At 44.1% G+C, this 23,841-nt stretch overlaps 1 protein-coding gene across 3 annotated transcripts in view; it reads right to left on the bottom strand.

Moving 5' to 3' along the window:
- trim2b (tripartite motif containing 2b) overlaps positions 1-23,841 on the bottom strand; it is a 227,051-nt gene that overhangs the window by 82,912 nt on the left and 120,298 nt on the right. For all 3 annotated transcript variants that reach the window (XM_072255852.1, XM_072255854.1, XM_072255853.1), the window contains exon 7: positions 1,917-2,020. In XM_072255852.1, coding sequence (XP_072111953.1) covers positions 1,917-2,020 — 104 coding nt within the window. The remainder of the gene's footprint in view (positions 1-1,916; positions 2,021-23,841) is intronic.

Here is a 23,841-nt window from a genome sequence, read left to right as displayed (position 1 = left end):
CGGCTTACGAACCGTTTCATAGGAACGCTCTACCTTCGGATGGCGGGGGAAACCTGTACATGGAGAGGTAGTAAATTGGATTAGACATTGGCTCAATGGGAGAAGCCAGAGAGTGGTAGTGGAGGATTGCTTCTCCGAGTGGAGGCCTGTGACTAGTGGTGTGCTACAGGGATCAGTGCTGGGTCCATTGTTATTTGTCATCTATATCAATGATCTGGATGATAATGTGGTAAGTTGGATCAGCAAATTTGCTAATGATACAAAGATTGGAGGTGTAGTGGACAGTGAGGAAGATTTTCAAAGCTTGCAGAGGGATTTGGACCAGCTGGAAAAATGGGCTGAAAAATGGCAGATGGAGTTTAATACAGACAAGTGTGAGGTATTGCACCTTGGAAGGACAAGCCAAGGTAAAACATACAAGGTAAATGGTAGGGCACTGAGGAGTGCAGTAGAACAGAGGGACCTGGGAATACAGATACAAAATTCTCTAAAAAGTGGCGTCACAGGTAGATAGGCTCATAAAGAGAGCTTTTGGTACATTAACCTTTATAAATCAAAGTATTGAGTATAAGAGTTGGAACGTTAAGGTGAGGTTGTATAAGGCGTTGGTGAGGCCGAATTTGGAGTATTGTGTGCAGTTTTGGTCACCAAATTACAGGAAGGATACTGATAAGGTTGAAAGAGTGCAGAGAAGGTTTACAAGGATGTTTCCGGGACTTGAGAAACTGAGTTACAGAGAAGGGTTGAATAGGTTGGGACTTCATTCCCTGGAGCATAGAAGAACGAGGGGAGATTTGATAGAGGTATATAAAATTATGATGGGTATAGATAGAGTGAATGCAAGCAGGCTTTTTCCACTGAGGCTAGGGGAGAAAAAAACCAGAGGACATGGGTTAAGGGTGAAGGGGGAAAAGTTTAAAGGGAACATTGGGGGGGCTTCTTCACACAGAGAGTGGTGGGAGTGTGGAATGAGCTGCCAGATGAAGTGGTAAATGTGGGCTCACTTTTAATATTTAAGAAAAACTTGGACAGGTACATGGATGAGAGGTGTATGGAAGGATATGGTCCAGGTGCAGGTCACTGGGACTTGGCAGAAAAATGGTTCGGCACAGCCAAGAAGGGCCAAAAGGCCTGTTTCTGTGCTGTAACGTTTGATGGTTCTATGGATATGGACCTGTGTAGACAGAATGGACTATGCAGGGAGTGAGGGGTATGGACCTGTGTAGACAGAATGGACAATGAGGGAGTGAGGGATATGACGTGTGTAGACAGAATGGACTATGCAGGGAGTGAGGGATATGGACCTGTGTAGACAGAATGGACAATGAGGGAGTGAGGGATATGGACATGTGTAGATAGAATGGACTAATTTAGTATGCTTTTAGATGTTTAAAAAGTTCATCCCTTGAGAGAAGACCATGGACAATGTACAAGCAAATGGGATCAGCAATAAACACCGTGGACTCACTGGTCCATCTCTGTGCTATTTGACCATCTGACTCCAGAATGTGTGTTGCATTTTTTTGGAGATAAACTGGTGTTGTCAGAGAGAAGCCAGAAGTGGAAGAGTTGATTCTGACTGAAGGTCTGCAAGAGTCCCAGGGCTTGGGGAATTCATAGAAGGCAATTAGGTTAATAAATGGGAGCATGGAGAGGGAGAGAAAGTGGCCTGCAGCAGCGTAGGGTAGCTTGGGGATGCAGGTCAGAGGGTTGGTGAGCCAGAGAATTGTGGAAATCAGTTTCAATAAAGGAAATTATCACCCTTCCCAAATTTATCAGAGCTCAGTTCAAAACTGGTTTCACATTTCAGAAGAATGCTTTGTGCATTTCATTAAAAATACCTCCAATTAGCAATGGGAATACACAATTAAGAACACAGATGGGTTAAAGAGTACTGATGGAGCTTTTGGCCTTACCTGCACACACTGATTGTTACTGTCTGCAATCATGACCTTCCCATTGGCAGATGTGGCCACTCCCTGCAAATTGGTAAACTCTCCTTTATTTCTTCCCTTTGTTCCTGCAGGGAAAACAAAGCTTTATTTGGTAAGATAAATGAGACATTATGAAACAAATCCTCTTGCAATGAAATCCAATTAAATCTTTGCCTTCCTGACTGCTTGCTGCACTTGAACATACACATTTAGCACAATACCCATGTCCTTTTGCATGCCCCTTTTCCCAATCTATCATGACTCAGAAATGTCTCTCTGCTTTTAGAATCAAAGTGGATAACCTCATATTCATCAACAACCACCAACCATTTGTTCACTCATCCAACTCGTCTACATGACATTCAAAGAGATTTTATAAGCGTTTTAAAGGGGAGAATAGTCAGGGCCTTTGTAAAATCAAATGGACCACTTTCTGTGGAGCTGCAGAAGATAGCCGAGGTCCTCAGTGAATATTTCTACTGTTCTTTTACTGTGCAGAAGGCCATGGAGACTATGGACCTTGAGAGGTCTTGGGGTTGTTACGTACCCTGTAACTGGGTTGCCAAACCAGCAGAAATGGATCACTCAGTTGGAGTCTGGATTACTAGAACTAAGAAAGTTTTATTAAAGAAACAAGCAACACAGTAATCGAAAGGATAATAAATGCAACAGTTCAGCAATGATAAACACACATGTGCACAGAATTAAGATAACAGGATCAATCAAGCTCTATCGTTGTCTAGGGGCAAATGACCAATTTCAAAGTGACGCAAAGTTCAGTCCAATTTAGTTCAGTTCGCAGTAATCGTTGCCGTGGCGATGGACAATGTGGGGGGAAGGAGAGAGAGAACAAGAACGAATAATCATTCAAAAACAGCTTCCACTCACAGACCTGCGATATTGCTCACAAGCAGCTTTCGGGCGAGTCCTTTGTGATGTCACCTGAGGTCACCGACTGTGACCCCTCCTCCAGATGCCGTCGATCCTCTACAGTGAACTCGGCACCCAAGCAAGGGCGGACACACACCGGATTCCCGCTGATCGTACCTTTCCACCCTGTGCGTTTAAGGCTTGGTTCCGCCACCAGCCTTCAAAAACGACTCCTGCCGACTTGCGGGGGTGGGGGGGGGCACTGCTTCCAGGGTCTCGTTACCTCGTGGTGTCATGTGTGTCCTGCCTTAGCGAACCTGTCCCTTTTTATCCCCCTGCTGGGGTATCGCCTGTCCATCACTTCAAACAGTTCAGGGTTCAAAGGGGGAGCCGCTCTAGACAGCTCTCTCTCCCGTCAATTCATTACACGTCTCCAGATCGCCTGTCTATCACTTCAAACAGTTCAGGGTTCAAAGGGGGAGCCGATCTTGACAATACCCAGACTGATGGCTCCTTCATTAACACCTCCAAATGCTGCTTCATTGTGTGCCTTATCTCTCCCTCCCCTGAGGACAGGTGGCAGACCAACTGCTGATGCCACTGGTGCTAGCCCAGGCCAGCAAACATCTTAATTTATGTGTATTCTCGTCACAGGGTACAGTCCATATTACAGTTAAAAAAAAAGTACTGGACATCTTGAAACATATGAAAATAGACAGACCTTAGGGCTTACTTGGGTATATCCATAAACGCCAGAAAGCTAATGAAAAAATTCAGGAACCGTGCCTGCATCACTGTTAGTGATGGGTGAAGTGCTGGAAGACTAAAGGGTGGTTAATGTTGTGTGGATAAGGTGGATGATCTTGTTGCACTTTTACAGATTGTCAGATATGATGTTGTGGCCATCACTGCATCGTGGCTGAAGGATGGTTGTATTGGAAGCCGAATGTCAAAGGTTACACGTTGTATCAGAGGGGTAGGAAGGTAGGAGAGGATTTGCCATGGCTCTGCTGGTAAAGAATGGCATCAAATCAGTAGAAAGATGTGGCACAGGATCGGAAGATGCTGAATCCTTGTGGGTGGAGTTAAGAAACTGCAAGTGTAAAAGGATCCTGATGGCAGTTATATGCAGGCCTCCCAACAGTAGATTACAACGGGAAAGGAGTGTCAAAAAGTGCCACCAAGTATTTCTTAGTCTGCCCCCCACCCCCACTTCCTGCTTTCTGAGGGATCACTCTCTATGCGACTCCCTTGTCCATTCGCCCCTCCTGGCACAGATACTTACAAGTGGAACAAGTGCTACACCTGCCACAGCACCACCTCCCTCACCACAGAGAGTGATGAGTGTCAGAGATTGGTTGTTTGCACAGTGAGTGACGGGTGTAAGAGATTGGTTCTTTACAGAGAGAGTGACGTGTGTCAGAGATTGGGTATTTACACAGAGAGTAACGAGTGTCAGAGGTTGGTTCTTTACACAGAGAGTGACGAGTGTCGAGATTGGGTCGTTACACAGAGAGTGATGAGTGTCAGAGTTTGATTCTTTACAGAGAGTGATGTGTGTCTGAGATTGGTTCCTTATACAGAGGATGACAAATGTCAGAGATTGGTTCTTTACACAGAGAGTGACGGATGTCAGAGATTGGCTCTTTACAGACAGTAACGATTGTCAGAGATTGGTTGTTTGCACAGTGAGTGACGGGTGTAAGAGATTGGTTCATTACAGAGAGTGATGGGTGCCAGAGATTGGTTCTTTGCACAGAGAGTGACGACTGTCAGAGATTGGTTATTTACAGAGAGTGACAAGTGTCAATAATTGGTTCTTTTCAGAGAGTGTTGAGTGTCAGAGATTGGTTCTTTACACAGAGAGTGACGAGTGTCGAGATTGGGTCTTTACACAGAGAGTGACGAGTGTCGAGATTGGTTCTTTACAGAGAGTGATGTGTGTCTGAGATTGGTTCTTTACACAGAGGATGACAAATGTCAGAGATTGGGTCTTTACACGGAGAGTGACGAGTGTCGAGATTGGTTCTTTACAGAGAGTGATGTGTGTCTGAGATTGGTTCCTTACACAGAGGATGACAAATGTCAGAGATTGGTTGTTTACACAGAGAGTGACGAGTGTCAGAGATTGGTTGTTTACACAGATAGTGACAGTTGTCAGATATTGGCTCATTATACAGAGAGTGACGTCTGTCAGAGATTGGTTTCTTACACAGAGAGTGACGTGTGTCAGAGATTGATTGTTTGCACAGAGAGCGACAACTGTCAGAGATTGGTACTTTACAGAGAGTTACTGTTGTCAGAGGTTGGTTCTTTACACAGTGAGTGACGAGTGTCAGTGGTTGGCTCTTTACAGAGAGTGATGAGTGTCAGAGATTGGTTCTTTACAGAGAGTGACGAGTGTCGAGATTGGTTCCTTACACAGAGAATGACGAATGTCACAGATTGGTTCTTTACACAGAGAGTGACGAGTGTCAGAGATTGGTTGTTTACACAGGTAGTGACAGTTGTCAGATATTGGTTCCTTATACAGAGAGTGACGTCTGTCAGAGATTGATTGTTTGCACAGAGAGTGACAACTGTCAGAGGTTGGCTCTTTACAGAGAGTGGTTCTTTACACAGAGAGTAACAGGTGTCAGAGGTTGGTTCTTTATACAGAGAGTGACATGTGTCTGAGATTGTTTTTTTTTACCGAGAGTGATGTGTGTTGCAGACTGTTTCTCTGCACAGAGTGATGAATGCCAGAGGTGGTGGTGGAGCCAGATACATCAGGGTCATTTCAGAGATTCTAAGATAGGCAGATGAATAATAGAAAGAAGGAGGTTTATGTAGGAGGGATAGGTTGGATTGATCTTAGAGTAGATTAAGAGGTTGGCACTAATCATGGGCTGAAGGTCACGCTCTATGCTGTAATGCTCTGCGTTCTCTGTTCTAGTAGTGCAGTACATGTTGTTTATTTGAACTCAAGAAAGGCTTTCAGCAAAGTCCCACATGGTAGGCTGGTCTAAAAGTTTCGGTTCATGAAGTCCAAGGAAAGTAGGTTGGTTCAAGATTGGCTCAGAAGTAGGAAGGTGTGGGTCATAGTTGAAGGTCATTTCTTGGAATTGAGTCATGTGTCACAGGGCTTGGCGTTGGGACCTTTGTTATTTGTTCATTATATAAATGATTTGTTTGCCAATGCTCAGACATGTGAAGTAAGTTTGCAGAGGACACAAAATTAGGTGTTGCTATTGTTAAGTGAATCAGGTCAAAGGGGGATCTTGATGAGTCAGGGAAGTGGGCAAGGAGTGGCAAATGGAGCTCAATACAGGTAAGTGAGGTGAAAGTCAAACCAGAGTGAGAACTAATAGGGCACTTAGGAGTGTAATAGAATGGAAAAACCTAGCAGTACAAATACATAGCTCGTTGAAACTTGATAGAAGGTTCTTGGGAAATTGAAAGTTCTGAAGTTAAGTCACCTGGACCAGATGGTGTACACCCCAGGGTTCTGAAGGATGTGGCTGTAGAGATCCTGAAGACATTAGTAATGATCTTTCAAGAATCACTAGATTCTGGAATGGTTTCAGAAGACTGGAAAATTACAAATGTCACTCCACTCTTCAAGAAGGAAGAAAGGCAGAAGAAAGGAAACTCTCAGCCAGTTAGTCTGACCTCAGTAGTTGGGAAGATGTTGGACTTGATTATTAAGGATGAGGTCTCAGATACTTGGAGCTACATGATAAAATAGGCTGCAGTAAGTTTGGTTTCCTCAAGGGAAGATCTTACCTATCAAATCTGTTGGAATTCTTTGAAGAAATAACAAGCAGGATAGACAAAGGAAATCGGTTGATGTTGTGTACTTGGATTTTCAGAAGGCCTTCAACAAGGTGCTACATGAGGCTACTTAATAAGCTACAAGCCCATTGTATTACAGGAAAGATTCTAGTGTGGATAAAGTAGTGGCTGATCGGCAGGAGGCAAAAAATGGGAATAAAGGGAACCTTTTCTGGTTGGCTGCTGACTAGTTGTGTTCTAGAACATAGAAAACCCTCAACACAACACAGGTTTTCCCCGCTATCCGAAAGTAGAGTATTCCTATGAAATCTTTCGTAAGCCGAAATGGCGTAAAGCGAAGAAGCAAATACCATTAATTTATATGGGAAAAATTTTTGAGCGTTCTCAGACCCAAAAAATAACCGACCAAATCATACCAAATAGCACATAAAACCTAAAATAATACTAACATATAGTAAAAGCAGGAATGATATGATAATTACACAGCCTATATAAAGTAGAAATAATGTATGTACAGTGTAGTTTCACTTACCAGAATCAGGAAGATTTAGCAAAAACCGATTTGTAGAAAAAAATTGGCACATACACGCATGCGCACACACCTGCCCGCGAAAGGCTTCATGGTCATGGTAGTCTTTCTTGGGGTACACACAAGTTTAAAGCAGGCGCCTTTTCTCACAAAAGCAAAAATCCTCTTCGGATTTCTTTTGGTTAGTGAAAACAGGTACTAATGTAGGTCTTTCGTAAAAGCGAAGTGGCATGAAGCAAATTTTCGTAAAGTGGGGGACACCTGTACAGGCCCTTCGACCAACGATGCTGTGCTGAACATGTACTTACTTTAGCAATTACCTAGGGTTACCCATAGTCCTCTATTCTTCTAAGCTCCATGTACCTATCCAGGAGTCTCTTCAAAGACGCTTTTGTATCCACCTCCACCATCATTGCCAGCAGCCCATTCCACATACTCGCCACTCTCTGTGCAAAAAAACTTACGCCTGACATCTCCTCTGTACCTACTTCCAAGCACCTTAAAACTTTACCCCCTTGCATTAGCCTTTTCAGCCCTGGGAAAAAGCCTCTGATTCTCCACACAATCAATGCCTCTTATCATTTTATACACCTCTCATCTTGCACAACTCCAAGCAGAAAAGGCTGAGTTCACTCAACCGATTCTCATAAGGCATGCTCCCCAATCCAGGCAACATCCTTGTAAATCTCCTCTGCACCCTTTCTATAGTTTCCACATCCTTTCTGTACTGAGGTGACCAGAACTGTGCACAGCTGTATCATTACCTCTCGGCTCTTAAACTCAGTTCCATGTTTGATAAAGGCCAACCGTGCCTTCTTAAGCAGAGTCAATCTGTGCAGCAGCTTTGAGTGTCTTATGGACTCAGACCCCAAGATCCCTCTGATCCTCCACACTGCCAAGAGTCTTACCATTAAAACTATATTCTGCCATCGTACTTGACCTACCAAAATGAACCACCTTCTACATGGGTCTGTGTCAGGACTGATCGTTTTTACTTTATATGTCAATGATTTGATTGATGGAATTGATGGCTTTGTTGCAATGTTTGCAGACGATATGAAGGTAAGTGGAGGGGCAGGTTGTTTTGAGGAAGTAAGCTACAGAAGGACTTAAAGACAGATTCAGAGAATGGGCAAAGAAATGGCAGATGGAATACACTGTTGGGAAGTGTATGGTCAGGCACTTTGGCAGAAGAAATTAAAGGGTTTACTTTTCTAAATGAAGAGAAAAATACAAAAAATGAGGTGCAAAAAGACTTTGGAGTCATTGTACAGGATTCCCTAAATGTTAATTTGCAGGCTGGGTCAGTAGTGAGGAAGGCAAATGCAATGCTAGCATTCATTTCAAGAGGACTAAATATAAAAGCAAGGATGTAATGATGAGACTTTATAAAACACTGGTGAGGCCTTATTTGGAGTATTATGAGTAGTTTTAGGTCCCTTATCTTAAAAAGGATATGCTAAGCTACAGAGTGTTCAAAGGAAGGTCATGAAAATAATTCCATAATTGAATGGCTTGTTATATGAAGAGACTGTGATGGCTCTGGGCCTGTATTCACTAGAATTCATAAGAATGAATCGTGACCTGTTTGAAACCTATTGAATGGTGAAAGGCCTTGATAGAGTGGATGTGGAGAGGAGGTTTCCTAAGGTGGGAGAGTCTAAGACCAGAGGACACAACCTTAGAATAGAGGGAATCCTTTTAGAACAGAGATGAGGGGGAATTCCTTTAGTCAGAGGATGGTGAATCTTTGGCACAAGCAGCTATGGAGGCCAATTCTTTATGTATTTGAGGCAAGGTTGATAGATTCTTGACCAGTCAGGGCATGAAGGGATATGGGGAGAAGGTAAGATACTGGGGCTGAGAGGAAAATTGGATCAGCCATGATGAAACGGCAGAACAGACTCGATAGACCAAACAGCCTAATTGTGCTCCTCTATCTTATAGTCTTATGGAAAACAGCGTCACAGGGAGACAGTGGTGAGAAAAGGCACTGAACATGGGAGCTGGGCCGTTAAGTTGATGTACAAGTTTTTGGTGCGACTGTGCAGCTTTGGTCACTGGTATAAGAGAGATGAGGTCAAACTGGAAAGAATGCAGAAAAGAGAAGCTGCCAGGATTAGGGGGCTTGAGTTGTAGGAAAATGTTGGGTAGGCTGGTACTCTCCTTGGAATGAGGATGAATTTTCAAAGATTTAAAATTACGTGAGGCATAGATAAGGTGGACGCTATTTCATTTCTCCCCCAGGGTAGGGCAGTCCAAAACTAGGGGCATAGGTTTAGGGTGAGAGGGGAAAGATCTTAAAGGGTGATACAGTTGTAGAACACAGAAACGGGCCTTTGGCACATCTAGTTCATGCCACACTATTACTCTATCACTAGTCCTGTTGACTGGCACCTGGACCATAGCCCTCCATACCTCTCCCATTCATGTACACTACTGTGTAACAACCCTAGACGCATTTAGAAAAAATATGTAAAGCAAAGATGCTTTCAAATTAATGAAAAGTTTCTAAATACCAAATAATTTACTAAAAAGAGCAGTAAACAGTAAAAAACTAAATCAAATTAATATTTGGTGTGAGCAACCTTTGCCTTTAAAACTGCATCAGTTCTCTTGGGTACACTATTGTGCTGTTTTTCATATGAAAATCGGCTGGTAAGTTGTTCCAAGCATCGCAGGGGAGTAACACAGTTCTGCACACTTCGGCTGTCGAGTTTGTTTCTGTCTCTCAAGATAATTCCTGACAGCCTCAATGATGTTGAGGTCAGGGCTCTGAGGAGGCCTGCTGCAGAACTCCTCATTCTTTTTGCTGAAGATGGCTCTTCATGATCTTGCCAGTGTGTTTGGGTCATTGTCTTGCTGCAGAATGAAGTTGGGACTGATCAGACACCTCCTTGATGGTACTGTATGATTGATGAGAATCTGTTTGTACTTCTCAGCATTGAAGATTCCATTAATTCTGACCAGATCACCAACTCAATTTGCAAAAATGCAGCCCCACACTTGCAGAGACATTTTCATTGTACTTCACAACTAGCAGCAGACACTCAGCCATGTAGTGCTCTCCAGCTCTTCTATGGACAAACTTTCAAAGTTTGACTCATCAGTTCAGAGCACTTACTACTATTGTTCAGCAGCCCAGTCCCTACGTTTCTGTGCATAGGTGGCTTGGTTTCCACTTTTTGGCAGCAACTTTTCATGAAGACCATTTCGGACAAGAACACTCCGGCCTGTAGAGGGGTGTACTTGTGTTCCAGTGGTTTCTGCGAGTTCAGAGCTGATAGCAGTGCCAGACTTCTTCCAATTTAGAAGTGACATCAGCTCTCATCTCGTGCACTCAGTTTCTGTGGCCAACCAATGCATACCTGGTCCTCAACCTTGCCCACTTCTTTGTAGCTCTTCAGAAGAGTTAGAACCATAGAACATTACAGCTCAGAAACAGGCCTTTTGGCCCTTCTTGGCTGTGCCGAACCATTTTTCTGCCTAGTCCCACTGACCTGCACCTGGACCATATCCCTCCACACACCTCTCATCCATGTACCTGTCCAAGTTTTTCTTAAATGTTAAAAGTGAGCCCGAATTTACCACTTCATCTGGCAGCTCATTCCACACTCCCACCACTCTCTGTGTGAAGAAGCCCTCCGTAATGTTCCCTTTAAACTTTTCCTCCTTCACCCTTAACCCATGTCCTCTGGTTTTTTTCTCCCCTAGCCTCAGTAGAAAAAGCCTGCTTGCATTCACTCTATCTATACCCATCATAATTTTATATACCTCTATCAAATCTCCCCTCATTCCTCTACGCTCCAGGGAATGAAGCCCCAACCTATTCAACCTTTCTCTGTAACTCAGTTTCTCAAGTCCCGACAACATCCTTGTAAACCTTCTCTGCACTCTTTCAAACTTATCAATACCCTTCCTGTAATTTGATGATCAAAACTGCACTCAATACTCCAAATTCGGCCTCACCAGCATCTTATACAACCTCACCATAACATTCCAACGCTTATACTCAATACTTTGATTTATAAAGGCCGATGTACCAAAAGCTCTCTTTGCGAGCCTATCTACCTGTGACGCCACTTTTAGAGAATTTTGTATCTGTATTCCCAGATCCCTCTGTTCTACTGCACTCCTCAGTGCCCTACCATTTACCTTGTACATTCTACCTTGGTTTGTCCTTCCAAAGTGCAATACCTCACACTTGCCTGTATTAAACTCCATCTGCCATTTTTCAGCCCATTTTTCCAGCTGGTCCAAATCCCTCTGCAAGCTTTGAAAACCTTCCTCATTGTCCACTACACCTCCAATCTTTGTATCATCAGCAAATTTGCTGATCCAATTTACCACATTATCATCCAGATCATTGATACAGATGGCAAATAACAATGGACCCAGCACTGATCCCTGTGGCACACCACTAGTCACAGGCCTCCACTCAGAGAGGCAATCCTACGCTACCACTCTCTGGCTTCTTACAATATCTAATCCAATTTACTACCTCTCCATGTATACCTAGCGACTGAATCTTCCTAACTAACCTCCCATGTGGGACCTTGTCAAAGGCCTTACTGAAGTCCATGTAGACAACATCCACTGCCTTCCCTTCATCCACTTTCCTGGTAACCTCCTCGAAAAACTCCGACAGATTTGTCAAACATGACCTACCATGCACAAAGCCATGTTGACTCTCCCTAATAAGTCCCTGTCTATCCAAATACTTGTAGATCCTTAGCACTCGTTCCAATAATTTACCTACTTCCGACGTCAAACTTACAGGCCTATAATTTCCTGGATTACTTTTAGAGCCTTTTTTAAACGACGGAACAACATGAGCTATCCTCCAATCCTCCGGCACCTCACCCGTAGATACCGACATTTTAAATACATCTGCCAGGGCCCCTGCAATTTCAACACTAGTCTTCTTCAAGGTCCGAGGGAACACCCTGTCAGGTCCTGGGGATTTATCTACTCTGATTTGCCCCAAGATAGCAAGCACCTCCTCCTCTTCAATCTGTATAGGTTCCATGACCTCACTACTTGTTTGCCTTATTTCCATAGACTCCATGCCAGTTTCCTTAGTAAGTACAGACGCAAAAAACCCATTTAAGATCTCCCCCATTTCTTTTGATTCCATACATAGCCGACCACTCTGATCTTCAAGAGGACCAATTTTATCCCTTATTATCCTCTTGCTCTTAATATACCTGCAGAAGCTCTTTGGATTATCCTTCACCTTGACTGCCAAAGCAACCTCATTTCTTCTTTTAGCCCTCCTGATTTCTTTCTTAAGTTTTTTTTTTGCACTTTTTATACTCCTCAAGCACCTTATTTGCTCCCTGTTTCCTATACATGTCATACGTGATCCCAATTTCCCTTGGGATCAATAAAGTATTATCTATCTATCTATCTATGTATCTATCTATCTACATCTCTCTCTTCTTCTTGATCAGAGTTCCAATATCCCTTGAGAACCAAGGTTCCTTACTCTTATTCACTTTGCCTTTAATTCTGACAGGAACATACAAACTCTGCACTCTCAAAATTTCTCCTTTGAAGGCCTCCCACTTACCAATTACATCCTTGCCTGAACACTGCTGTAACATTTTCCCTGATTAGCAACGCCACCCCCCCTCCACCCTTCATTCCTCTGCTTCTATTACTTTTGAAACATCGGAACCCTGGAATATTAAGCTGCCAGTCCTGCCTCTCCTGTAGCCAAGTTTCACTAATGGCTATAATGTTGTAATTCCACGTGTCAATCCACGCCCTCAGCTTGTCAGCCTTCCCCACAATACTCCTTGCATTGAAATAGACACACCTCAGAAAATTATTACCACCACACACAACCCTTCTGTTTGTGACTTTGTATGAACTTTTACCATCATTGATTTTCATCCCCACTCCACTATCTGTTCTGGCACTCTGGTTCCCATCCCCCTGCAAATCTAGTTTAAACCCTCTCCAATAGCACTAACAAACCTCCCTATGTTAGATGTGTTGGAACAGCGTATCTTGAAACCCCAGTCAGCTGCAAAATTTCTGCTTGGGAGAGACCTTGCTGATGTGGGATGACCACCTTGTGTTTTGTTCCTCTGCTCATTCTTGCCCTTGTGTAAGAATTGATGAATTGCAGGTTAAACTGTCATATCTGCCACACCGTCACCTTTTAGTTTGGTTGTCCTTCACTAATTTTGATTCCTTCTACACCTGTTTCTGTTTCAGTTGATCAGTTTTAGTTGGACCAAGTGCTAGAAATTGGGTCTAGCTGGGTGGGCACAGTGTTAGGTCAAATGGACTGTATCTGTGAGGTATTTATTGCACAACTCTATGGATAGGCTAGGACTATCACTGCTCCCCTAGAGCACAAGTGATCTTATGGTGGTTTATAAAAACCATGAGCAATGTAGAGAAGGTGAATAGTCACAGCCTTCTTCCCCGAGATTGAATGCGTGGCTAAGGAGTTGGTGCAGGGAGCAGTGTTTTAGATTTTTGGATCATTGGGATCTCTTCTGGGCAAGGTGGGACCTGCACAGATTGGATGGGTTGCACCTGAACCCGAGGGAGAGCAATATCCTTGCAGGTAGGTTTGCTAGCATGGTTTGGGAGGGTTTAAACTAATTTGCAAGGGGGATGGGACCCAGAGCAGTAGAGCAGTGAAAGAAGTGCATGGAGTAAAGCCAGATCTAACATATAGAGAGGCTTTGAGGAAAGAGAAGCAGAATAAACAGTGTCAAGGTAGTAAGGCAGAAGGGCTGAAATGTGTGTACCTCAATGCAAAAACCATCGGGAACAAAGTTGATGAACTGAGAGCTTGGATACATACATGGAATTATGATGTAGTGGCCATTACAGAGACTTGGCTGGAACCAGGGCAGGAATGAATTCTCAATATTCCTGGATTTCAGTGCTTTAAAAGGGATAGAGAGGGGGAAAAAGGGGAGGAGGGGTGGCATTACTGGTCAGAGATACTATTACAGCTACAGAAAGGGTAAGTAATGTCGCAGGATCCTCTTCTGAGTCAGTTTGGGCAGAAGTCAGGTACAGGAAAGGAGCAGTTACTCTATTGGGGGTATTCTATAGGCCTCCTGGTAGCAGCAGAGATACAGAGGAGCAGATTGGGAGGCAGATTTTGGAAAGGCGCAAAAATAACAGGGTTGTTATCATGGATGACTTTAACTTCCCTAATATTGATTGGCACCTGATTAGTTCCAATGGTTTAGACGGGGCAGAGTTTGTTAAGTGTGTCCAAGACGGATCCCTGTCACAGTATGTGGACAGGCCGACTAGGGGGAATGCTTTACTAGATCTAGTACTAGGTAATGAACCGGGTCAGGTCACAGATCTCTCAGTGGGTGAGCATCTGGGGGACAGTGACCACCACTCCCTGGCCTTTAGCATTATCATGAAAAAGGATAGAATCAGAGCAGACAGGAAAATTTTTAATTGGGGAAGAGCAAATTATGAGGCTATAAGGCTAGAACTTGCGGGTGTGAATTGGGATGATGTTTTTGCAGGGAAATGTACCATGGACATGTGGTCGATGTTTCGAGATCTCTTGCAGGATGTTAGAGATAAATTTGTCCCGGTGAGGAAGATAAAGACTGGTAGGGTGAAGGAACCATGGGTGACAAGTGAGGTGGAAAATCTAGTCAGGTGGAAGAAGGCAGCATACATGAGGTTTAGGAAGCAAGGATCAGATGGGTCTATTGAGGAATATAGGGAAGCAAGAAAGGAGCTTAAGAACAGGCTGAGAAGAGCAAGAAGGGGGCATGAGAAGGCCTTGGTGAGCAGGGTAAAGGAAAACCCCAAGGCATTCTTCAATTATGTGAAGAACAAAAGGATGACAGGACTGAAGGTAGGACTGACTAGAGATAAAGGTGGGAAGATGTGCCTGGAGGCTGTGGAAGTGAGCGAGGTCCTCAATGAATACTTCTCTTCGGTATTCACCAATGAGAGGGAACTTGATGATGGTGAGGACAATATGAGTGAGGTTGATGTTCTGGAACATGTTGATATTAAGGGAGAGGAGGTGTTGGAGTTGTTAAAATACATTAGGACGGATAAGTCCTCGAGGCCTGACGGTTTCAGTCGAAGCAAGCAGCTGAGAAGAAGGGAGTGAAGAAATCGGGTGCAAAAAGGTCTTTTTTTTTTAAACACTGCTCGGGGAGAAGGGTCTGCACTGCGCAGGTGCGTGACATAAAACGCCAAGGTTTAAAAACAGACCACCATATACAGTGGGCAGCGTTGTGAGCGGGCAGCAGAGTGGGATGGCTTTCGCTCAACAGGCTTCGGCGAGAACAGGCAGAGGCCAGGGTAGGTTCCAGTAAGTTTTTTGTCCAGTTTGTTTAGAGTAGAGAGAATGCCAGGCAGGATGTTGGAATGCTCCTCTTGCAGGATGTCTGAAGTCAGGGCTCCGGTGTCCCTGACAACGACACCTGCAAGAAGTGCATCCAGCTGCAGCTCCTAACAAAACACGTTAGGGAACTGGAGCAGGAGCTGGATGACCTCTGGATCATTCGGGAGAATGACGAGGTTATAGATAGTAGCTACAGGGAGGTAGTTACTCCAAAGGAGCAGAGCACAGGAAATTGGGTCACTTTCAGGCGAGGGAAGAGGAAAGGGCAGGCAGAGCAGGGTTCCCCTGTGGCCATTCCCCTCAACAACTATACCACATTGGATACTATTGGGGGGGGGATGACTTACCTGGGACAAGCTGCAGCAGCCAGATCTTTGGCACTGAGTTTGGTTCTGCAGTGCAGAAAAGAGGGTGGAAAAAGAGGAGAGCAGTAGTGATAGGGGACTCGATAGTTAGAGGTACATATAGGAGGTTCTGTGGTTGTGACAGAGAATCCAGGATGGTTTGTTGCCTCCCGGGTGCCAGGATCAAGGATGTCTCTGATCACTTGCATGACATTCAAGTGGGAGGGTAATCAGCCAGATGTTGTGGTGCACATCGGTACCAATGATATAGCAAAGAAGAGTGAGGAGGTCCTGGAGAGTGAGCATAGGGAGCTTGGTAGGAAGCTGAAAAGCAGGACCTCGAGGGAGGTAATCTCAGGATTGCTACCTGTGCTACGTGCCAGTGAGGGTAAGAATAGGATGCTCTGGAGGATGAACAAGTGGCTGAAGAACTGGTGTAGGGGGCAGGGTTTCAGATTTCAGGATCATTGGGAACTCTTCTGGGGCAGGTGGGACCTGTACAAGAGAGATGGGTTACACTTGGACTACAAGGGGAACCAATATCCTTTCAGGGAGGTTTGTTAGTGCTACTGGGGAGGCTTTAAACTAGATTTGCAGGGGGATGGGAACCAGAGTGCCGCAAATAGAAAGGTTGTGAGTGGTGGTAACAATCTTCTGAGGTGTACGTATTTCAATGCTAGGAGTATTGCGGGGAAGGCAGACGAGTTGAGTGTGTGGATTGACACATGGAATTATGACATTATAGCAATTAGTGAAACTTGGCTACAGGAGGGGCAGGACTGGCAGCTTAATATTCCAGGGTTCCGATGTTTCAGATGTGATAGAGGCAGGGGAATGAAAGGTAGGTGGGTAGCATTGCTTGTCAGGGAAAATGTTACAGCAGTGCTCAGGCAGGACAGATTAGAGGGCTTGTCTACTAAGTCCTTCTGGGTGGAGCTGAGAAACAGGAAAGGTATGGCCACATTAGTGGGGTTGTATTATAGACCACCCAATAGTCAGCGAGAATTTGAGGAGCAAATCTGCAGAGAGATAGCAGGAACTGCAGGAAACATAAAGTTGTGGTGGTAGGGGATTTTAATTTTCCACATATTAATTGGGACTCCCATACTGTTAGGGGTCTAGATGGTTTAGAGTTTGTAAAAATGTGTTCAGGAAAGTTTTCTAAATCAATATATAGAGGTACCAACTAGAGGAATGCAATATTGGATCTCCTGTTAGGAAACGAGTTAGGACAAGTGACAGAAGTGTGTGCAGGACAGCACTTTGATTCCAGTGATCATAACACCATTAGTTTCAACTTGATCATGGACAAGGATAGATCTGGACATAGGGTTGAGGTTCTGAACTGGAAGAAGGCCAAATTTGAAGAAATGAGAAAGGATCTAAAAAGCGTGGATTGGGACAGGTTGTTCTCTCGCAAGGATGTGATCGGTAAGTGGGAAGCCTTCAAAGGAGAAATTTTGAGAGTGCAGAGCTTGTATGTTCCTGTCAGGACTAAAGGCAAAGTGAATAGGAATAAGGAACCTTGGTTCTCAAGAGATATTGCAACTCTGATAAAGAAGAAGAGAGAGTTGTATGACATATATAGGAAACAGGGAGTAAATAAGGTGCTTGAGGAGTATAAAAAGTGCAAGAAAATATTTAAGAAGGAAAACAGGAGGGATAAAAGAAGACATGAGGTTGCCTTAGGAGTCAAAGTGAAGGATAATCCAAAGAGCTTTTACAGGTATATTAAGAGTAAAAGGATTGTAAGGGATAAAATTGGTCCTCTTGAAGATCAGAGTGGTCGGCTCTGTGCGGAACCAAAAGAAATGAGGGAGATCTTAAGTGGGTTTTTTGTGTCTGTATTTGTTAAGGAAACTGGCACGAAGTCTATGGAATTAAGGAAAACAAGTAGTGAGATCATGGAAACTGTACAGATTGAAAAGGAGGAGGTGCTTGCTATCTTGAAGCAAATTAAAGTGGATAAATCCCCAGGACCTGACAGGGTATTCCCTCGGACCTTGAAGGAGACTAGTGCTGAAACTGCAGGGGCCCTGGCAGATATATTTAAAATTCAGTGTCTACGGGTGAGGTGCCGGAGGATTGGAGAATGACTCATGTTGTTCCGTTGTTTAAAAAAGGATCGAAAAGTAATCCAGGAAATTATAGGCCGGTAAGTTTGACGTCAGCAGTGGGTAAGTTATTGGAGGGAGTACTAAGAGACAGAATCTACAAGCAGTTGGATGGACAGGGACTTATTAGGGAGGGTCAACATGGCTTTGTGCATGTTAGGTCATGTTTGACCAATCTATTGGAGTTTTTCGAGGAGGTTACCAGGAAAGTGCATGAAGGGAAGGCAGTGGATGTTGTCTTCATGGTCTTCAGTAAGGCCTTTGACAAGGTCCCGCATGGGAGGTTAGTTAGGAAAATTCAGTTGCTAGGTATACATGGAGAGGTGGTAAATTGGATTAGACATTGGCTCAATGGAAGAAGCCAAAGAGTGGTAGTTGAGAATTGCTTCTCAAAGTGGAGACCTGTGACTAGTGGTGTGCCACAGGGATCAGTGCTGGGTCCATTGTTATTTGTCATCGATATCAATGATCTGGATGATAATATGGTAAATTGGATCAGCAAATTTGCTGATGATACAAAGATTGGAGCTGTAGTGGACAGTAAGGAAGGTTTTCAAAGCTTGCAGAGGGACTTGGACCAGCTGGAAAAATGGGCTGAGAAATGGCAGATGGAGTTTAATACAGATAAGTGTGAGGTATTGCACTTTGGAAGGACAAACCAAGGTAGAACATACAGGGTAAATGGTAAGGCACTGAGGAGTGCAGTAGAACAGAGGGATCTGGGAATACAGATACAAAATTCCCTAAAAGTGGCGTCACAGGTAGATCGGGTCATAAAGAGAGCTTTTGGTACACTGGCCTTTATTAATCAAAGTATTGAGTTTAAGAGCTGGAATGTTATGATGAGGTTGTATAAGGCATTGGTGAGGCCGAATCTCCAGTATTGTGTTCAGATTTGGTCACCAAATTACAGGAAGGATATTAATAAGGTGGAAAGAGTGCAGAGAAGGTTTACAAGGATGTAGCTGGGACTTGAGAAACACAGTTACAGAGAAAGGTTGAATAGGTTAGGACTTTATTCCCTGGAGCGTAGAAGAATAAGGGGAGATTTGATAGAGGTATATAAAATTATGACGGGTATAGATAGAGTGAATGCGAGCAGGCTTTTTCCACTGAGGCAAGGGGAGAAAAAAACCAGAGGACATGGGTTAAGGGTGAGGGGGGAAAAGTTTAAAGGGAACATTAGTGGGGGGGGTTTCTGAACACAGAGAGTGGTGGGAGTGTGGAATGAGCTGCCAGACGAGGTGGTAAATGTGGGTTCTTTTTTAACATTTAAGAATAAATTGGACAGATATATGGATGGGAGGTGTATGGAAGGATATGGTCCATGTGCAGGTCAGTGGGACTAGGCAGAAAATGATTCGGCACAGCCAAGAAGGCCCAAAAGGCCTGTTTCTGTGTTGTAGTTTTTCTATGGTTTCTATGGAATATTCCCCAGACTGCTCCACGAGGCGAAGAATGAGATTGCTGAGCCTCTGGCTAGGATCTTTATGTCCTCGTTGTCCACAGGCATCGTACCGGAGGATGGGAGGGAGGCGAATGTCCCCTTGTCAAAAAAAGGTAGTAGGGATAGTCCGGGTAATTATAGACCAGTGAGCCTTACGTCCGTGGTGGGAAAGCTGTTGGAAAGGATTCTTAGAGATAGGATCTATGGGCATTTAGAGAATCATGGTCTGATCAGGGACAGTCAGCATGGCTTTGTGTACGGCAGATTGTGTCTAACAAGCCTGATATTCTTTGAGAGGTGACCAGGCATATAGATGAGGGTAGTGCAGTAGATGTGATCTATATGGATTTTAGTAAGGCATTTGACAAGGTTCCACACAGTAGACTTATTCAGAAAGTCAGAAGGCATGGGATCCAGGGAAGTTTGGCCAGCTGGATTCAGAATTGGCTTGCCTGCACAAAGTTACAAAGGTTGGTGGTGTTGTAGATAGTGTAGAGGATTGTCAGAGATTGCAGAGAGACATTGATAGGATGCAAAAGTGGGCTGAGAAGTGGCAGATGGAGTTCAACCCAGAGAAGTGTGAGGTGCTACACTTTGGAAGGACAAACTCCAAGGCAGAGTACAAAGTAAATAGCAGGATACTTGGTAGTGTGGAGGAGCAGAGGGATCTGGGGGTACATGTCCACAGATATCTGAAAGTTGCCTCACAGGTAGATAGGATAGTTCAGAAAGCTTATGGGGCGTTAGCTTTCATAAGTCGAGGGATAGTGTTTAAGAGTCGCGATCTAATGATGCAGCTATATAAAACTCTGGTTAGGCCACAATTGGTGTACTGTGTCCAGTTCTCGTCGCCTCACTATAGGAAGGATGTGGAAGCTTTGGAAAGGGTACAGAGGAGACTTACCAGGATGCTGCCTGGTTTAGAGAGTATGTGTTATGATCAGAGATTAAGGGAGCTAGGTCTTTACTCTTTGGAGAGGAGGAGGATGAGAGGAGACATGATACAGGTTAGAGAGGAGACAGGTAGAAGATAATAAGAGGAATAGATAGAGTGGATAGCCAGCACCTCTTCCCCAGGGCACCTCTGCTCAATAGAAGAGAACATGGCTTTAAGTTAAGGGGTGGGAGGTTCAAGGGGGATATTAGAGGAAGGTTTTTTACTCAGAGAGTGGTTGGTGCGTGGAATGCACTGCCTGAGTCACTGGTGGAGGCAGATACACTTGTGAATTTAAGAGACTACCAGGCAGGTATATGGAGGAGTTTGGGGGGGGGGGGGTTATATGGGATGCAGGGTTTGAGAGTCGGCACAACATTGTGGGCCGAAGGGCCTGTAATGTGCTGTACTATTCTATGAGATAGGGGAGTCTAAAACAAGAGACTGGAGAGGAAATAAGGTTTAAAAAGGGCCAAGGGTCAAGGTGTCCTTACAGAGGATGGAAGCTACATACGATGAGTTACCACAATTAGTAGATGCAGGTAGAATTACAACATTTAAAAGACATCAGTACGCAAGGTTTTGAGGGATATGTGCCAAAAGCAGGCAAACGGGACTAGATTGGGTGGGCAACTCAGCCAGCATGAATATCTTGAGTCATAGGGCCTGTTTTGTTCCTCATAATTTTATATATATTACATCTAGGTCTCCCCTCAGCTTATTTAGAGAAAAGAAACTGTCTCCAACCTCCCATTTCAGTTAGAAGTCTATAATCTAGTCAATATCCCAGTGAACTTCTCCTGCACGCCTCTCCAAAGCCTCCACATCCTTACTGTAATGTAACAACTAGAACTGCATGTAGTACACCCTATCCTCGTTGTATGCGTCTTCAGACAATGAGGATTCAGTTATGCGAGGAACCTATTTCTACCAACTTCTCCTTATATGCATCCAAAACTCACAGTTTTGCGAGGAGCACTGCTTTCCCGCCAATACAATTCACATGCGCATGCCTCACACTCTCACTCCCGCCAGTCTCACATTCATTTTGGCAGCGTGTGGATGTGCGATCTTGCGCTCTTAAACTTTTGTTGTTTTTACCTATGGTGCAGTGATTTTGTGCTTGAAATATTTAAGTATGCCTCCTAAGCATTCGATGTCAAGTCTGGGCCATCAGCCAAGTGGCAGAGAACCGCTTTAACACTTGGAAAAAAAAGCTGGAAATTATAAACAGGGCGGCATCAGGTGAAGGTAACACAGCTCTGGGATGCTACCCTGTGCAGTTGCGGGCAAGTTGGGCTGGTGTTTAATGCAGACGAGACCGGGCTTTTTTGGAAACGTATGCCGAAACGCACTTACATAAGTAAGCATGAAAAAACTGCGTCAGATTTCAAGGCAGCAAAGGATAGATTGACTTTGCTTATGTGTTCCAATGCCGAAGGAGACTGTAAGATGAAGCCTGTCTTAGTTTACCATTCACTAAACCCCCATGCTCTTAAGGGTTTGTGTAAGAATATGCTTCCTGTCCACTGGGCAGCTAACAAGAAAGCATGGGTCACTGGTCAAATTTTTGAAGATTGGTTTGTTAATTATTTTGCTGTTGAGGCTGAATGCTACTGCCGGGAACAGAATCTAACCTTTAAAGTTCTTTTGTTGCTTGACAATGCACCAGCCCATCCTAAACATTTGGGCAGCATTCATCGTAACGTTTCCAGTTCGTTTCCTGCCACCTAACACAACATCGCTGATTTAACCACTCAACCAAGGTGTGATATCCACATTCAAGGCATATTTTTAACGGTAAACTATCTCTTAGATGCTGCAAGCAACATACGATTTTGAAAATCCCGGGAGTTTACCTTCTTCCCTGCAAGCAAATTTATGCTGAAAAACAAAATGCTGCCAAGCAAACAACCCTCACCACTTTCTTCAAACTGGTGTCATCTCCTGCTGCCGGCAGTACTGAGAGTTCTGTGAGTCTTCCTTCACCCCTTGCTGTCCTTCATGATCCTGACAACACACAACCATCCACCTTATCCATGTAAAGCTGCACGACACCACAACAACCACTCATCTCCTGGAGCGAACATACCTGCCACTGTTGGTGAGTACTGTACGCCCTAGTATGTTAACTTTCTATGATTTATTACGTTGAATATTACCTTAAATTGATGAAATATAATATGAATGTTGCCTTGTGGTACTGCTTTTGTGTCGTATTGGTATGAAAATGTGAATAAATTACAGATAAAATATATTTAGGAAGCCCTCCAGAACGCATCCCTATTTTCTCCATTTAAATAATTATTCACATTATGCGATTTCACATTACGCATTGACTTCGAGGAACGTATCCCCCGCATATAATGAGGATAGGGTGTACTGATAATGTAGCCTAACACTTCACTTGAGCACCAACTCTATCATTCTTCATGACTACTTTGAAAGGTACCCAACGATGAGCCATAGTGCACTACCGTACAGAAACAGGCCCTTCGGCCCATCTAGTCCATGCCAAGCTGTTATTTTGTCTAGTTCCATCAACCTGTACCTAGCATATAGCCCTCCACGCCCTGCTCATCCATGTAAGCCAAACTCCACCCACACTTCTGCTGTCATCTCATTCCACTCTGGGTAAAGTAGCTCCCCCTATGTTCCATTAAACATTTCACCTTTCACACTTATCCCATAACCTTTAGTTCTAGACTCACCCAACCTCGGTGGGAAAAGCCTACCTGCATGTACCTTATCTATACCCCTCATAATTCTGTACTACTCACAAACTGTTCTTCCACAATCACTTCATTTGCTTTTCCTCATTCCCAGTGTTGGGTACTGGCAACACCCTCCCCCAATATTACTCTCTTGAAATCTTTCTCAAATGCCCTTTAAAATACCTCCCCTTCCAAGCATTCAATACTCGGAAAGTTAAGAAAACCCCACCAATATTACTATTTATTTATTTACTGAGATACAGCACAGAGTAAGCCCTTGCAGTCCTTCCACCTGCACCACCCAGCAACCCCAATTTAACCCTAGCCTAATCACAGAACAATTTACAATGACCAATTAACGAGGAAACGGGAGCAGCTGCAGGAAACCCACACAGACACAGGGAGAATGTACAGAGTGCGGCGGGAATTGAACCCAGGTCGCTGGTACTGTGAAGCCTTGTGCTGACCACTCTGTTACCATGCCACACAATTACCTATTGCTTTTTATACTCTTTTACAATCTGCCTGCATATTGGTTCTTCTAAATCTTGATTACTGCAAGGCCTAATGTATAGTCCAAAGTGACCACCGTTTCTTATTCCCAAGTTTTCCCCATGGAGCCTTATTGGCTGATTCCTGCAGGATATTCTCCCCAAGTACTGCCGTAATCCTCCCTCTGATCACAACTGCAATACCCCTGCTCTTCTGTCACACTTGAAAATTGTGTGCCAGGAGCATTGTTTTGTCCTTCCCTTAACCATGTTTACAAGATTGCAATAATATCATCACCCCATGTGCTGATCCATTGTGTGGAAAGGCATA

This window comes from Mobula birostris, chromosome 4 (assembly GCF_030028105.1).
Source record: "Mobula birostris isolate sMobBir1 chromosome 4, sMobBir1.hap1, whole genome shotgun sequence".
Taxonomy (NCBI): Eukaryota; Metazoa; Chordata; class Chondrichthyes; order Myliobatiformes; family Myliobatidae; genus Mobula; species Mobula birostris.
The sequence above is the reverse complement of the archived record's forward strand: the minus strand, read 5'-3'. Positions and strand labels throughout refer to the sequence as shown.